At 48.2% G+C, this 17,729-nt stretch overlaps 2 protein-coding genes across 2 annotated transcripts in view; one reads left to right on the top strand and one right to left on the bottom strand.

Moving 5' to 3' along the window:
- SUSD5 (sushi domain containing 5) overlaps positions 1 to 8,954 on the top strand; it is a 46,037-nt gene extending 37,083 nt beyond the window's left edge. Inside the window, exon 5 of the mRNA XM_070360411.1 lies at positions 4,141 to 8,954. Coding sequence (XP_070216512.1) covers positions 4,141 to 5,438 — 1,298 coding nt within the window. The 3' untranslated portion in view covers positions 5,439 to 8,954. The remainder of the gene's footprint in view (positions 1 to 4,140) is intronic.
- Positions 8,955 to 12,837: 3,883 nt separating this feature from the next.
- The window catches only part of CRTAP (cartilage associated protein), a 33,508-nt gene continuing 28,616 nt past the window's right edge, over positions 12,838 to 17,729 (bottom strand). The window contains exon 7 of the mRNA XM_005898141.3: positions 12,838 to 13,854. Coding sequence (XP_005898203.3) covers positions 13,801 to 13,854 — 54 coding nt within the window. The 3' untranslated portion in view covers positions 12,838 to 13,800. The remainder of the gene's footprint in view (positions 13,855 to 17,729) is intronic.

Below are 17,729 nucleotides of genomic sequence, written 5' to 3'. Positions count from 1 at the left end.
TCTCCAGATGGACAGATAGATACACACAGAGCTCAGAGTGACCGTAAGGGGCCAGGTCAAGGCAGGCCCACCAGGCAGGAGTGGGCTTATTGTTGTATTTCAATCGCTAAGTCGTGTCCCAGTCCTTGCAACCCCATAGACAGCAGCATGTCAGGCTTCTCTGTCCTTCACAATCTCCTGGAGTTTGCTCCAGTTCATGTCCATTGAATTGATGATGCCATCCAACCATCTCATCTCAAATCCCCAGCTCTAACATCATACACTAGGCCAGTGTTCCCTACGTAAGAAGCAAGGGTGGAGGAGAACATGGCTCCTTTCCTGCCCATATTCCAGGTGCCTTTTGACTTCTTGAGCTCATAGGGTGGGTTACATGGGAAAAGGAATTTAGCTGAGATTGATTATGTCCAGTACTAGGACTCAGAGGTTGTTTACCATTCTTTGCTACTGTCATGAACTAAATAATACCTTGGCTGATGACAGCCAGTGCCAAGCAGGGCAGAAACATGGAGGACCCCCGAAACAAATGGTTTTCGGCAGCTGCTAGGAACGTCCCCCAAACCCCTTCCCGGGGCCAGAGAACCATGAGCAGCGTTTCCTTGAATCCACCTCATAGCGTCATCATGGTGGCAGCTCTGCTCAAGGAAAACCCGGGGAGCCAGATATCGTGAGGGTGCAGCCTCACGTGGGCACCAAAATCTGTTCTCTAAAGTGGGTCCAGGTGCTGGCAGCTCCAAAGACAGTAAAGAAAAGGTTGGTGGGAAGGTAAGTTTGCTTTATTTTGGAGGCCGGCAACTAGGGGTAGGGTGTTGTCCAAAGGCTGACTCCTCCCCCCACCCCCACCCCCGACAGCCAGTGGGCAAGAGATTTTAAAGGGGAGTTTGGGAGGCATGTGGGCAGAAGGAAGGAGCTACATGCAGAAACAATACAGTCAGCTTTGAGTCTTCTTGATTAAGTACCGTTAATCTTCATTTCCAGGGTTGGCTGCTTCCCATTTCTTTGAGGCCAGTTCTCAGAATTGTGGCAGCTCATGTCAGGCTACAGTCTGGTCTTCATGTAGTTAACTTCTTCTACCTGCTGGGGGTTTTAGTGTCTACAAAATAGCCTTCATCGAGTTGTAGTAGTAACATCAAAGGTCACGGATTGTGCTTCCTGGTGGTCCAGTGATTAAGAGTCCACCTTGCAATGCCTGGGACACTGGGTCAGTCCCTGACCTGGGAGGATCCCACGTGCTGTGGAGCAACTAAGCGCGTGCACCATGAGTACTTAGAGCCCGGTACCTGCAGCTACCGAAGCCTGCATGCCTGGAGCCTGCGTTCTGCAACAAGAGAAGCCACCACAATGAAAAGCCTGTGCACCACAGCTACAGAGTAGGCCCTGCTCTCTGCAACTAGAGAAAGCCCTCGTGCAGCGACGAAGACCCACCATAACCAAAAAATAAATAAATCTTAGAAAAAATCGTGGATCACCATAACAAATATAGTAAGGAAAAGTAAAATGAATGGGCAAATGAGTGTTTTACTGCTGCTGCTAAGTCGCTTCAGTCGTGTCCGACTCTGTGCGACCCCAGAGACGGCAGCCCACCAGGCTCCCCCGTCCCTGGGATTCTCTAGGCAAGAACACTGGAGTGGTTGCCATTTCCTTCTCCACTGCGTGAAAGTGAAAAGTGAAAGTGAAGTCGCTCAGTTGTGTCTGACTCTTAGCGACCCCATGGACTGCAGCCTACCAGGCTCCTCCATCCATGGGATTTTCCAGGCAAGAGTACTGGAGTGGGGTGCCATTGCTTTCTCTGGATATTTAGTTAAACATACAATTATATCACTTATGTGAAATCTAAAAAATAAAATGAACTAGTGAATAAAACAAAATAGAAGCTGATTGAAACTTCCTTGGCAGTCCAGTGGTTAAGACTGTGCCCTTCCACTGCAAGGGACGCAGCAGGTTCAGCCCCTGGTTGGAGAACTAAGATCTCACATGCCGTGCAGTATGGCAAAAAAAAAAAAGCCAACTGACAGATATGGGAAATGAATGGTTACCAGTGGGGAGAGGGGAGTGGGCTGAGCAACATAGGGGCAGGGGATAAAAAATGAAATCTTCATTATGGAATTTTATGGACTCGTGTGTGAAACTGTTGAAAATTGTAGAGCACGATAGAATGTAAAGACTCTTTCATTCAATTAAAAAGTGTCCGAATCATAAGAGAACAGGTTAATAAATGGTCAAAAAATACAGCAATTTAGCCACCACATAGGTCAAGAAGTTGAATGCTGCCAGTGCCCCGAGGCTTGTGCTCCTGTGCAGGATTCCATGGCGGCGGGAGTCCGTGTTGTGTGTGCCAAAATGTGTGTGTCATTTCTGCAGTGAGTGGCCACTTGCAGTATGTCCAGCTTCTGGTTATTAGGAACATGCTTGCGCATGTCTTTTGGTGCCCATGTGCGCACACACTTAGGAAGAGAACTGCTGTATGTCATATCCGCTGGAAAAGGGATAGGCTACCCACTCCAGGATTCTTGAGTTTTCCTTGTGGCTCAGCTGTTAAAGAATCTGCCTGCAATGCAGGAGACCTGGCTTTGATCCCTGGGTTGGGAAGATCCCCTGGAGAAGGAAAAGGCTACCCACTGCAGTATTCAGGCCTGGAGAATTCCATGGACTGTTTAGTCCATGGGGTCCCAAAGAGTCGGACACGACTCAGTGACTTTCGGTTTCCACTTTCATATCCTTGTTAACACTAGAGACTGTCGGTCTGTTTAATTTTAGCCATTCTGGTGCTAGATAATGGAATCTCACTCTGGCTGTGATTAGCATTTCTCTGTTACTAATGAGGTTAAGCATCTTCACACGTGTATAATGATTATTTAGATTTTTTTTTTTAACCATGCTGCATGGCATGCGGGATCTTAGTTCTCCAGCCAGGGAACAAACCTGTGCCCCCTGTAGTGGAAATTTGGAGGCTTAAACGGGACCACCAGGGAAGACCCAGTACCTTTTCTGGAACCCTCCAGAGGTTATATGTGCTGCAGTTATTTTCAAATCTGTGGCATGCATTTGAATGCTCTTCATGGTGGCTTTTGATGAACAGAAATTGTTAAAGTTAGTGTAACTTGATTGTCTATCTTTGTGCCAATACCAAACAGAGTCTTTGAAAGTACTGCAGTTTTATAGTAAATCTTAAAATCTTGTAGCATCCCTGCTACAGCATTTCTCTTCTTTTTCCCTTGTCTCTTCTTGGCCCTTTGCATTTACATAAATTTTAGCATCAGCTTGTCAATATCTGAGATTTTTATTCAGTTTCAGTTCAGTTCAGTCACTCAGTCGTATCCGACTCTTTGCGACCCCATGAACTGCAGCACGCCAGGCCTCCCTGTCCATCACCAACTGCCAGAGTCTACCCAAATTCATGTCCATCGAGTCGGTGATGCCATCCAGCCATCTCATCCTCTGTCGTCCCCTTCTCCTCCTGCCCCCAGTCTTTCCCAGCATCAGGGTCTTTTCCAGTGAGTGATTTGGACAGATTGACAGCTGAGCAATTAAACTTCCATTATAGCCATTCACTACTTAAGTCATCTTTTAATTTTGCTCAGAAATACTTTGTACCATTCCATGTACAAATCTTAAACATCTTTTGTTAGATTTATTCCTTGGAATTTGGGAGGCTGGTTATGCAATGACAGTCAGGCTTCCTGGGTGGCACAGTGGGAAAGAGTCTGCCTGCTAATGCCGAGATGATCCCCTGGAACAGAAAATGGCAACCCACTCCACTATTCTTGCCTGGAAAATTCCATGGACAGAGGAGCCTGGTGGACTACAGTCCATGGGGTCGCAAAGGGTCGGACACGACTGAAAGATTGAGCACACACATGCTATGGCAAACAGTATCTTTTACATTTTTTTCTGTTTATTGCTGGTATATGGAGACACAGTTGGTGTTTTATGTTGCCTGTAGAACCAGTGTCCTTGATAAACTCATCTGTTAATTGTAACAGTTTGTATGTAGGTTCTTTGGGTTTATCTGTGTGATACAGTCATAGCATCTAAGAATAACAGTTTCATTGCATTTGTTCCAGCCCCTGTGCTTTTTATTCCCTGTGTTCCATGCTGGCTGTGTGCCTTGGACCTCATGAGGCTTTCCCTCTTTCCTTCCAGATGAGGCAGAGGTACATATTGACTATGAAGATAATTTTCCTGATGATAGATCCGTGTCATTCAGAGAGCTCATGGAGGACTCCCACACAGAGGCAGAGGAGGACAGGAGTCAGGGAGAACCCTCTGAGGAGGCTCCAAAACAGGACCGTCTGGTCTCTATGCCTGTTGCAAGGGAAGACAGAGCCCAGGATACATCCTTTGTGCCAACCACAGGCCTGCTGGGCGCTGGGAGCCCTGTCCCCACAGAGCTTCCGGGATCCCAAGGCAGCGGGAAGGACATGCTCGGGTCGCCTGCTGGGACCTTCCACAAGCCTGAATGGGAAAAGGCGATGGATGAAGATGCCAAAAAGCACCTTCGTGCTGGTGACCACCACAGGGACAGCACATTGGCCCCAGGGGAGCCGGAAACCAAGGTCATCTACCACAGCACTGATGGCCCCTCGGGGCCCTCTGTGGGCAGGAATGACAGCAGGGCCAGTGACGCCATGGTGAGCAGCAGCGATGAGTCCTGGTTAGATGGCTACCCCGTGACTGACGGGGCCTGGAGGCAGACAGAGGCAGGAGCGGAGGAAGACGAGGAAGAGGAGGACAAAGGGGATGGATCAGAAGGGCTGGAGGAAAGCATGCTGATTACGCCCAGCCAGCCTGCCCTTGCGGAAAGGAAGCGATCCAGGGGCACCACCCTCACACCCAGTGAGGACGTGACTTCACTTCTTCCATCTCAAACGCTAGATGGAGAAGCTTTGGCTCTCAGACCCACGAATGTGTCTGAAACTGAGGGTCCCAGCAAAGGGGCTGGTGACTTGACGGGAAATCAGTCAACCGTTCCCTGGAGATACGCCACAGAGAAGCCTCCCTCGTCCACCCTGCCCTATGAACTCACCAGCTCTACCCTGGAGACCGAGACAACCGCCATCCAGAAGACGCCCAACCTTACTCCCTCAACTGTCGCGGCGGCCACCCAGACCCCACTGGAGACCACTGCCCCTGCTGTCCAGGATACCTTCCCATACCTGCTGTCGGAGGACTTCCTGGGACAGGAAGTCCCCGGCCCGGGTGCAAGCGAGGAGCTTCTCCCAACCTTGGAGCCCTGCGCCGGGGGCAAGTGTCCCAGCCTCGGCAGAGGCCCCATCATTGCCACGATCGTCACAGTTCTGTGCCTGCTGCTGTTCCTGGCAGGCGTGGGGGGTGTGTGGGGCTACCGAAGTTGCCAGCACAAGAGCTCCGTGTACAAGCTGAACGTTGGCCAGCGGCAGGCTCGGCACTACCATCAGCAGATCGAGATGGAGAAGGTCTAGCCGCCTGGGGGTGGGGGGTTCCCCCAAAGCCCCTTGATAGGAAAATAAACGGTGACACATCAAGTGAGAACCGCTGACATTTCACTAGCGCATGAAACGGGGGAGTAGGGCTGCTCTTCCTTCTCTCAGGTCTTCGTTTTCTAGGCTGAGCAGTGGGTCTAGAAGCAGCTGGCAGGGCAGGGAGGCTTGGGCGGGGTCAGGACACGTCAGCAGCCCCTGGACCACCTGTCCTGGGCCCTGTTGCCCTAATCCCAGACCTGTGCTTTGGCCCTAATTCCAGCCAGAGGTCAAAATTCACCTCTTCATCATACTATTGTCTTCTTTTTTTTTTTTAAAGAAAGAAATGAGTCTGCAACCTGAAATTTTCGAAATAGGCATGACAGAGTATTTGAGAGCAGCGTTATTTTGGATCAGGTATTTAATTTTTGGGAGTGGGAGAGGGAAGAAAAACAATGAGTTATTTCCTTTCAACGGTGCGATGTTGCTGAGGGCAAATGAGCCAAGATCCAGGACACAGCCTAGAAGCGCTGAGATTTTTTCAAAATTGTTTGTTGCAATTGGAAAGAATTTACAACTGACATTTGTTGCGGGGAGGGCGGGGACACACATCCCCCTGTCCCCTCTGTCCTGTGAGTCCATCTTTTTTTTTTTAAACAAGGTTAGCTTTGTACCGGTAAGCACCGTTTCCTCTCAGAAGCAGTGGCCTGGTTGTCCTTGACCCGTCTGTGCCTAGGAATGTCTTAGAGTTTTTGCCAGGACTAACAAAACTCAGTCCTCGGCTTCCTCTCTCAGGATTAACCATTTCTCTGAACGCCAGGAAGAAAGAATGACCTAGGAGGGAAAAAATGTTTAAAGAGGGCCAAGGACTAGGATATCAAGCATGGGTACCTACTTGATGGAGAAGCAGAGGAATTACAAAGGAATATGAAGTGATCTGTGCCGACCTAGTCTTTACCCTGTCGTGACGACTGTGAGCTGTCCGGAAACAGCCTAAGTGCATCACAGGCTCCCCCGGCTGGTGAGCATCCAGTTCATGGCGTCCCGGGCATCTTATGGTGACTCAGCTCGTCTCACTTATGACAGCAGTCCTCAGACCAGCAGCATAGATATCACCTGGGAACTTGCTGGAGATGCAAGGCCTCTGATTCCACCCTGGATGAAGGCGGCCCAGCCGCCTGTGTGCGTGCTCAGTCATGTCCGACTCTTTGCGACCGTATGGGCCGTAGCCCACTAGGCTCCTCCGTCCATGGGATTCTCCTGGCCCTAGAGTCTTGGAGTGGGTTGCCATTTCCTCCTCCTGGGGATCTTCCCAACCCAGGGATCAAACCTGCATCTCCTGGGGCTCATGCATTGGTAGGCAGCTTCTTGACTGCTAAGCCACCTGGGAAGCCCATTTATTGATTTGGTTTCATCTAAATTAATGTAAAAATGCACGTAGAAAGGGAATGATTAAAACAGCGTAAACTTCAATTGTATATCATTATGCATGTTTTGAGGTTGCTAAATGTTGAATGTTCATGAAAACTTGGGGGTGGGGGATGGGCGAGGATCCATTAACACAAAGCTTCTGAGATATTTAAAATAAATAATTATTTCCCCAAATAGTTACCTAGTGTATTTTATATCTGGGTTACATCAAAGTTGTTGTTGTTCAGTCGCTAAGTCGAGTCTGACTCTTTGCGACCCCATGAACTGCAGTATGCTAGACTTCCCTGTCCTTCACTATCTCCCAGTTTGCTCAAATTCATGCCCATTGAGTCACTGATGCCATGCAACCATCTCATCATCTGTCTCCCTCTCCTTCTGCCCTCAATCTTTCCCAGCATCAGAGTCTTTTCCAGTGAGTCAGCTCTTTGCATCAGGTATCCAAAGGACTGGAGCTTCAGCTTCAGCATCAGTCCTTCCAATAAATATCCAGGACTGATTTCCTTCAGGATTGACTGGTTTGATCTCCTTGCAGTCCAAGGGACTCTCAAGAGTCTTCTCCAACACCACAGTTCAAGAGCATCAATTCTTCGGCTCTCACAATAATTTTTTTTTTTAAAGGACTCTCTAGTAATCTTGAAAGTAATGTCTTAATACTTGCTGGATCTAAGACCAGCTTTTCTAAGCCTAATTTTCAGCCACCTGACTTCCTGCAGCAGGATTTTAGGGCATCCGCTGAGCTCCTACCCCCTCTTCCATCTTCCTAACACCAACCAGAGACCATGCTTCTCAGTACAACAAAAAGCCCAGGATCTTGCTACTCAAAGTGTGGTTCCCAGGCCAGCAGTAGAGACACCACTTAGGAGCTTGTTAGAAATGCAGAATCCAGGACTTCCCTGGTGGCCCAGTGGTTAAGAATCTGCCTGCCAGTGCAGGGGACATGGGTTTGATCCCTGGTTCGGGAAGATCCCACATGCCATGAGGCAATTAAGCCTGTGCTCTAGAGCATACTCATACCCTTCTCATCCAGAGAATTGTCCTCAGCCTAATGGGAGTTCCCTCACCCAGGAGTTAGGCCCCACTCCCACTGGCTGGGCAGCCTGTGTGGAGCCAGTGACTAATGGACATGGTCACATGGAAGGTCAGCCTCTTTGCCTCCAGGTGGGAGAGCTCCCGTGAGATCAGGCAGAGGCTGGTCTCCAGTGACCACACGCTTGCCAGCTCCTTCCTGCTCCCCTTCTCCTGAGATCACTCCATCACTCACACAAGGCTTTGCTTCAAGAGATCTGGACCTGGACTTACCCGGTGGTCCAGTGGATAAGAATCTGCCTGCCAATGGCGGGAGACACATGGGTTCAATTCCTGGCCCAGGAAGATCCCACATGCCCCGGAACAACTTAAGCCCCTGCACCACAATTACTGAAGCCCGCACGCTCTAGAGTCCATGCTCAGGAATGAGAGAAGCCCACACACTGCAATGAAGACGCCTCCACTTGCTGCAACTAGAGAAAGACCATGTGCAGCAACGAAGACCCAGCACAACCAAAAATTTTAAAAATATTTGCTAATAATAACTTTTAAAAAGTGATCTGGACCTAAGACGTCCACTGATGGGTAAGCTCTTACTTCCTACTCCCCCCATTCCTGCTTGACCCAAACTTTTCCACTGTATCCTCCGGAATTCTTGGGCTGACATCAACAGAATCCCCCTGTCCTCCCCCTCCTCTTCCAGTAGCTGATGTGTGAGTTCTCTGTGCAGAGAGTCTGCTTTTGCCCTAACTGGCTCCTTACTCTTCCCACCTGCCTCCTTCTACACTTCTCTTTCTCCTCGCTTGTCCTTGGGTGACAGGCATGGAGCACGGTAGCTGTTGGCTGTCATGCTTGGATTGGTCCTTGTTTGAAACAGTAAATACTTTGTTACTTCTCAGACCGTGGCACCAAGGGCCCAGCTCACTGGATCCAAAGCAAGCCCTAGATTCCCGATGTTATCCCTTCGTGGGATCCCAGGTATCTGAAAGACAGCCTTACTTGGGGGGAGGAATGAGCCTGCATCTCCTCAAGGATCCGGGTGGGTAAGGACCACCCCCCTCTCTGTCAGTCAACAGTCTTTGGGGTGAGGACTCTGCTTCCGTAGATGCACGTCAGAAACCTCACAGACCTGAGAAAGTAGCTCATGAGACACGTCCTAGGAATTCCCCGGTGGTCCAGTGGTTAGGACTCTGCACTTTTGTTGCCTAGGGCAGAGTTTCGATCCCTGGTGGGGGAACTAAGACCCTAAGATCCCACAAGCAGCTCGGTGTGGCAAAAAATAAACACAAACAAAAACAAAACACCACTTACCACGTGTCCTAGAAGGACTGGGTGTGGTTAGGACAGTCCCACCACTGGACAGAGAAAGAAAATAGTCAAGAATAAGCCGCATAAAACATTTAATGTGATTTCTTTAAAAAAGTTTTGTTTCCAACCATTTTCCAAAGAGTGAGACCATACCCACTGCCCTGATCCCAGGAGGGAAATGGAAAAGACATCTGTGACAACATTTCAGTGTGGCCTGTGGACCACAGCTCTACAGCGGGCCATCTTGGATCTGTGGGTACAAGTGAGAAACTGCTTCAGTGTGGCAGCCTGGGTGCGAGGGGAGTTTTGGGGAGAATGGGTACACATGCATTTACGGCTGGGTCCCTTCTCTGTTCACCTGAAACTGTCACAATATTGTTAATCGGCTGTATCCCTTACAAAATTAAAAATTTTTTTTAATCAATGAAAAATAAACAAAAAAAAAGAAATTGCTTCATTTCCTCCCACTCTTTTTCTTGCAAAAGGAGGCACCATGATCTTACTCTATCAGCTCCAAGAAAATAGCCAGCCAGCTCACTCACTCAACAAGACACCCAAGCCAGATCTGGGAGGTAGAGTGGGGGGATTCTTGAGTCTGAGGCCCACCTCGGGGAAGATGCTGCAACAGTGCAGGCCACTGCCACTCCAGACTCGGGTTTCTGGAGAGGAGAGGGTCAGTGAGGACGAAGCTGGGCTGTCCTGGTGGGATCCCCCTCGAGGAGAGGCCCCGGGGACAGGGCAGCGGGCACAGGAAGTCCTTGCACAAAACCTTTGGCCGAGGCTTGCTTAAGGTCCCTTCCCTTCCCACCCCCCTCCCTCTCCTTGTATATAGTTTAAACTCTCCACACTAGGTCATTCAAGCCTGGAGTCCCCAGAAAAAAAGAAGTCGCTGTTTGGGGGATGGCAGATGGTCAGGAGCTGGGACAGCTGCGATGAAGGATTAGTTGTGGGTTTTGCGCGGAGCCTCGCTACAAACTGTTGCCGTTCCATGGGCAAACACTATTAAATGAGAATGTTTTTTCTGGCTCCAGTCCACCTTCTCCCCACAGTTTAAGTATTGAATTTTTTTTTTTTTAAACCGAAGTAGCTTAGGTTTACAGCTCACATTTAAAACTTAAAAACGTTATTTCCATCCATGTTGGCAGAAACGGGCCACTGTTGATTCCACCGGCAGTCATAATAAACCCTTTCCCACTGACAATCGAACAAATCATTTTCTGTTTGCTGCTGAGTTTGGTTCAATAAAATTTTTGTACTCTTAAAATTCCCTTAGTAAGGACTCCTAAAAGCAACATTTCCTAAGGCAGCCTCTGTGGGTGACGGCCTCAGTGGTTCTGGATCCCAGAGGTGAGCCTGACAGGTCGGTGGCAGTAATTAGAAAGCCTCAAACTCAGAAAGACGTTACTGCGCTGAATACGCTGGTATGTGCGACATTTCCATTAGTTGCTTTAAATTTTTTGTGTACACCCAAACCTCCCCCCACCCCCCATCCTTCCCCGCTAACCAAAAATCTGAACATTAACATGGGTGCAGGGGGTGCCTTTAGATCCTCCCCGGGGGCGTCCTTGCCTGAGCTGCCTGAAAGGCCTTGGGGATGGACAGACTCCATTGCCCCATGGTGGGCAGCCTCCGTGGGCAGAGACCTAACTGGTACCCACTGGGCTGAGTGCAGGTGGGTCAGACAGCAAGCCAGACATCTTAGCCTTGGTCTGGAAACTCCCACACAGCTTACAAATGTGCTGCTTTTTTTCCCCCCAAATGGCTGGCCAGACGAATGCTGAGCCCACGAGGTCTCAATCCAGGATTCTTCTAGGCTCTTCCAAGAAAACCCACTCAGGGAGGTACTGGGCTGAGGTTGCTGAGTGCAGCTGGGCTTTCATGTTACATTTGGAAGAACTGGCCCACCTTTTCCTTTTTTTCAAAAAATTGGTTTGGTTTCTTTTAAAATAAAAACTTAGTAACTTGGTTCCACAACCTTCAATCAAAGCAAAGGCTGATAGTATTGATCCCACTGTCCCCAGGGGACAGTCCCAGGATGGGGGTGGGAGGGGCTTTCAGCCCGGTGGAAAGAAGCCAACCTCAGATACCGCCTGCAATCCGGGAGACCTGGGTTCAATCCCTGGGTTGGGAAGATCCCGTGGAGAAGAGAATGGCTACCCACTCCAGTACTCTGGCCTGCAGAATTCCATGGACAGAGGAAGCTGGAGGGCTGTAATCCATGGGGTCACAAAAGAGTTGGACATGACTGAGTGACTTTCAGATAGTGAACCCAAACCTCTGCCCGCACCAGGAAACCCTGTGGAGACATGCTCACCCCCAGAAAGCCCTCCGGAATCTGAGGAGGACCAGAGGGAGGCCCTGGGGACACAGAAGTGCAGAGTCAAGTCTCCTTGCTGGTCCTCACGCCGCTGCAGAGAGCTGAAGCCTGGAGCCTGGAGGACAGTCAAGCGTCTGTGGGCCCAGAGCCTCCCCTGATGGGATCCTGGGGAAGGGTGTCCATGCTCGAGGGCCCCCACTCTGCTTTATAGCCCCACCCTGGTACCCCTCCCCACTGGATCCCTGACTCAGGCTCTGTCAACCACCTGACCTGAGAAAACTCTCAAAATCATATTTGCAGCCTGAACTCGGCATCCCAGCCTCAGATGGCTGCAGGCACCGAACGCCCGACTCACCAACCACCCGGCTCCCCATCTCAGTCAATGGCAACTCAATCCTTTCTGCGCATCAGGCCCCAAACCTTCAGGTCGCCACCAGCCCCTCTCTTTTCTCTAATGCTCTACAGCAACCTGTGATTGGCCCTGCTTTCAAATCCATGATGGGACCACTTCTCACCATCCTCCGCTGCTATGCGCAGCATCGCGCCTTCATCCCCCTGCCTGGATCTCTGTAGCCATCCCCGGATTGACATTCCCGATTCTCCGCTTGAGTGCTTCCAGGTTTCTCACGGTACAGCAGCAGGCAAGCTCCCTGTAAAATGCCAGGGAGCCCAGGCTCTGCCCTGCTGCACGGCTCCCACCCAACTCAGGGCAGACGCCGAGGGCCTTACTTACATTGTCTGTCAAGGCTGAGCCATGCCCCTTCCCAGCCACACACTTAACACCACCTTCCACTCTGCCCTGGGCCCACGCATCCCCAGGGCTCTGCGCTGTCCCCTGACGGCACAAGCACATCCCCGCCGCTGGGCGCTCTGCCTGGCGCACCAGCCTGCTCTGCCTGGAAGGTTCTGTCCTGAGACCCACCTCCCCAGGTCTCTGCTCTGCTGTCATGCTCTCCGTGTCAGCTTCCCTGACCACCCTATTTAAAACCCCAGCAGGGCACGAAAAGCCTGGGTCGACCCAGAGGGATGGGGTGGGGAGGGAGGCAGGAGGGGGGTTCAGGATGGGAAGATACATGTGCACTCATGGGTGATTCACGTCGATGAATGGCAACCACCACCACAATATTGTAAAGAAATGATCCTCCAATTAAAATAAATTAATTCAAAACAAAACACTGCAGCCTTGGGACTTCCCTGGGGGTTCACTGGTTAAGACACCACACTTCTAATGCCAGGGGTGTGATCCCTGGTGGGGGGACTAAGATCCCACATACCGCACCACCAAAAAATTAATGAAACAAACAACCCTACAGCCTCATCTGCAAGCTTCCTTACCCCTCACTGCTTTATTTTTCTCCATAGCAATGATCACCCTCCGAGGCTTTGTGTGTATTTATTCTTGTTCACCTGTTGTCTGTCTTTCCCTGTAGAATGCAGGCTCTGTGAGGACAGGGTTGTTTTTTTTCTTTCTGTTTTGCTGTGCAGTGTCTCCAGCGCCCAGATGGAGGCCTAGCACGTAGTGGGTGCTCAGTAAATATTTGTCGAAGAGTCAATGAAACTAGACTCCCTCTCCTTCCTTCCATTTCCAACTCTGAGACTAACGGCTGAGCACTGTCCTCAAAGGGGATCGACCGGCCACTGGAAGACTTTGGACACGCGAAAGCATTAGGCAAAAGTCACAGGTCTGTTCTCCACGCTGTTGCCCCAACTCTGTTCTCAACGGGTGCCAGCAATGATGCAGGTCAGATGGTGCGCAGACCATTCTGAAGAGAAGCTTAGCCTTTGTCCCCACCATCTTTGCTGGATCAGGGGATGGGGAGAAAGGAAACCAAAATGGGGGAAAGCAGAAAGGCCAGAGTAGGTTTTTATAATTATCATCTTTCAGGAGCATTTTTCTTATTTAAAAAAAAATACTGATTTTCTGGGGGGAGAAAATTCCATGGAAAACTTTCCTTCTAACCAAAATGGTGAGAAAGGCAGGTATAAAAATGGAGAAGGCAGGTGTGAAGATGGAGAGGCAAGTGTGGTCATGGGGAGGCGGGAGTGAAGATGGAGAGGCAGGTATGAAGATAGAAGGGCAGGTGTGAAAGTTGGGGGAGGCAGCTGTGGGCACGGGAATGCAGGCTCACCCCTTGTTAGCTGTAGCGAGAGACGGGGGCTTCCCTTTCACTTCACAGAGAGAAGAGAAGGCTCTGAGGTATCAACAGCCTGGACTATTAGGAAAAGGAAGACAAAGAATCGTGTTTTCTGAACATGGAAGGAATGGCTCTCTGGCTTCTGGGGCTAGCTGGTCTCCTCCAACTCCAGCAGGTCATCCACGTATTCCAGGACCTCTCCCTGCAAGAGAAACAGGACACCTCCATTAGGCGGCTACCTGACCTTCAAAGTGTTGGTGAACAGAGACTGTTTCCAAGAGGCCGCTGCCACCCACCCCCGGGGCTGGAGTAGCCTTTTCCCTGCTGCCCTAGGGCCCAGAGGACCTTACTTCTTCTGGGGGAGACATGGCTTCCACGTCATGTGAACTTGGCGCCAAGTGCTCCGAGACCCCCACAGATGGCGTGTGAAGCGGGGGGCCCAGCACCCTCTGAAAGATCCTGCTTAGCGCCCCCTTTGTGCATCCCTCCCTCACCCCTACCCCCCTCCCATCAGCAGTTACCCCACAGGGAGACCTTCTGTCTGTGCCCCTTCTGCCTTGATTACCAGACCATGAGCTTTTCAAGGGACCAGCACCTGGGCTCAGGTTCTTCCCTAGAGCCTGGCACACACAGGTCTCCATAAACGTGCTACAGGAAGGATGGCCGACTGCGTGGACACGTGTTACTGCTGCTGCAGCTGAAGCCGCCATGCACTTTCTGATCTTCTTTGCATTGGTTTCTCTCCCACAACGCACTTGACCACCCCCAACCCAAGCCCTTTACTGCAGAGAAAGAGTGAATGACCAAAAAGGCCCAGTTCCCCTGCCCTGGGGTCAGCCCAGGCTGACCTGCATAGCTCCTCCTTTGCCCCTCAGCTCCTTTCCCAAAAGCGCTCCCTCAGTCAGTCACTCCAGCAAATTCTAATCTATTTCTTTGTCGATTACAAATGGGCACTCGCCACCTACCACCACAAGGATTAACTCAGGTGCTGCTACAGCTACTGACCTTCAACACTCCCTGAAAGGAGTTCAGGGCAGAGAGCAGAAATGAAGCACTCTGTGCTCTGGGAAAGACCGGCAGACCAGGGCTTCAGATACTTAAGATTTTATAAGCCAATTTTATGAGCCCAATTCTTGTATCTCTTCATTTCTAGAAAAGCACTAAAATCCTTCATGGTGACTAAAGACTAGCAGAAAGCTTCTGTGAAGAATACGTGCTTTTGATTGCGTGTACTCCCACTTTACCACAATCACATTTATACTGATGACCGGCCCCCTTGCTTCATTAGAGCAGTTTCTCAGAGCGATCTGAAATGCTGTCGCCCGGGTTATAGTCCTCATTTTGCCCCCAACAAAACTTAACTCTCAACTCTAATGCTGTGCAGTTTTTAAAAGTTAACATCTTTTAGACTTTCCCAGAGCAAACAATTATCCGAACCTGAAACCTGAAACATCTTGTTGCAGTTTATAAACTTTCTGAAATGGTAACAGGGCCTCTGCAAAATTTTTAACCAGTGTGCAAACTTCCAGGTATTCTTACACACATTTCAAGCCCAGAAAGCTATGAAGAACAATACCACAGATATCAGTAGACTGTATTGATACTTTGTTTCAAGGTAGCATTTGGTCCTTTGAAACTTTTAAGGCTTAACTAAGAATTTTGTTGTGTTAGTTACAGTTTATTTCAAATTATGACTTGCCATCATTTGATCTATAATTTAAAAAAACAGGTCATTCTTTAGAAATTATTTCACAATTCTAAAGCTTTGATTAATAACCTAATTACTCTGGGATCTTCAGTGGAGTCCTGTTATCTTGAGAGCACCAAGTTCAAGAATCCTAGGAACTGTAAAGCCTGGAAGAAGCCTGGTCAGTTCACCAGATGGTTACTAGGTAGCTGTGTGACTTTCAGTAAGTCACGCTACCTTTCTGAGTTTGGTTCCTCATCTGTGACATGAAAGAGCTTTACTGTCTCATAAAGGGGCTCTTCTTGTTCTAATACTTGTGATTGTTCTAGGTCTACTCACAGATAAACATAATCTTACACACAGAAACTTCTGAGGAATATATACGCGCCAAAAAAAAAATTAGAACTGATAAACAAGTTCAATAAGTTTGCAAGATTACACTATCAATATACAAAAACCAACAGTATGTCTATATACCAGCAAGACACACAACTAGAAAATAAAAAAAAAAAAGGAAAACAATTCCATTGAAGGTACCCAGACAACTGAATAAGGAGAATCTTTTCAATAAATAGTGCTGGAACAACAGCATTTCCACATGCAAAAGAATGAAATTGGACCACTGCCTCATATCATATGGAAAATTAACAAAAAGTAGATTATAGATAAAAATGAAAGTTAAAACTATAAAAACTTTAGGAAAAAAAAACACAGTATATTTTAGTGATCCTGGATGAGTTTCTTAGATGTGACACCAAAAGTAACAAGAAAAAAATTGGTAAGTTGGATTTCATAAAAATCTAAAACATTTGAGCTTCAAGAGCAAAGTGAAAAGATAACCAACAGATTGAGAGAAAATGTTTGCAATTAATGTATCTGACAGGGGACTTTATAACCAGAATATATAAAGAACTCTCACAACTCAACAATGAAAAGACAAATAGCCCAATTTGAAAATGGGCAAAGGAAAACAAAAACATTCCTCTCTTAAAAAAAAGTGGGCAAAGGGTTTGAATAGAATCAATACTTCTCCAAAGAAATACACAAGTGGTTAGTAAGCATGAGAAAAGATGCTCAACATCATCAGTCAATAGGGAAATGCAAATGACGACCGCAATGAGGTACCACGTCACACCTACTTCACACCTATAGTAAAACAGACAGACAGACACACGCACAAAGAAAGACAGACGCTACAAATGTTGATGAAGATGAAGCAGATTAGATCTTTCCTACATTGCTGGTGGGAAATGCAAAATGGTTCAGCCACTCTGGAAAACAGTCTGGCAGTTCCTTAACAAGACAAACACAGAGTTACCATGGGACCCAGCCATTCCACTCTTAAGTATAAAAGAATCAAAAATTTTTACCCAAACAAAAATCTGTACACAAATGTACACAGTATCATTATTCAAAGTAGCCAAAGAGTGGAAACAACCCAAACATCCATCAGTCAAGGAATAGACACCATGTGGCATGTCCACACAGTAGAATATTATTCAGCAATGAAAAGGATTTTTTTTTCATGTAACGTGATCCATGTTACAACGTAGCTAAACTTGGAAAACATTATACTCAGTGAAAGGAGCTAATCGCAAAAACCAAAATCCATTTGATTCCACTCATAGGAAACATCCAGAACAGGCAGATTCAGAGACAGAAAGAAGGTTAGTAGTTGCCAGAGGCTGGGGGCACAAGCTGTGTGGACAGAGGGGAAAGAATGTAAAGTAACAACTAATAGGTTTTGGCTTTCATTTGGGTGAGGAAAATGTTCTCAAATCTGATAGCTGCATGAATGTGCAACTTTATGAATATGCTAAAAGCCACTGAGTTGTACACTTTAGAAAGGAAAATTGTATGGTACGTGAGTAGTATCTCACATACCAGTTTTCTGTTCTAGAAAAATGTAACAAGGGAAACTGCTCATATCAGTGTTAAATGGAAAAGCTCTGATGTATAATTACCATTAGGTTTATGGTGAATATATTAACATATCGGAAATACATGGAAAAAACGGGAAGCATAAACACCAAAATCTCAATAGTAGTTTGCCTTTAAATAATCAGGAACCCAATCCATCCCCGTTTTCCTGAATATAATTTTCTCTACTTCTTAAACCACAGCAGCCAAGCTAGTTTGTGTCTGGCCTGTTTTCCTTCCTTTTCAGCATCCTTGTGATCTTATCCCAGGATCTGCCTCCAGAGAACCCAACACAAGACACAAGGCATGTGCGTCACTTCCTACCCTGTAAAGCACTTCCACGTCCAAAGTGGTATTTTCTTCTTCCAACCCTGCAAGGTCAATGTTATCAGCTGCATTTTGCACAAAAGAATTGAGGCTCAGGGCAGCTAAATGCATGGCTGCATGGCAGTGGTCCATCCAACTCATGT

This window comes from Bos mutus, chromosome 22, assembly GCF_027580195.1.
Source record: "Bos mutus isolate GX-2022 chromosome 22, NWIPB_WYAK_1.1, whole genome shotgun sequence".
NCBI classification, from domain to species: Eukaryota; Metazoa; Chordata; class Mammalia; order Artiodactyla; family Bovidae; genus Bos; species Bos mutus.
The sequence above is the reverse complement of the archived record's forward strand: the minus strand, read 5'-3'. Positions and strand labels throughout refer to the sequence as shown.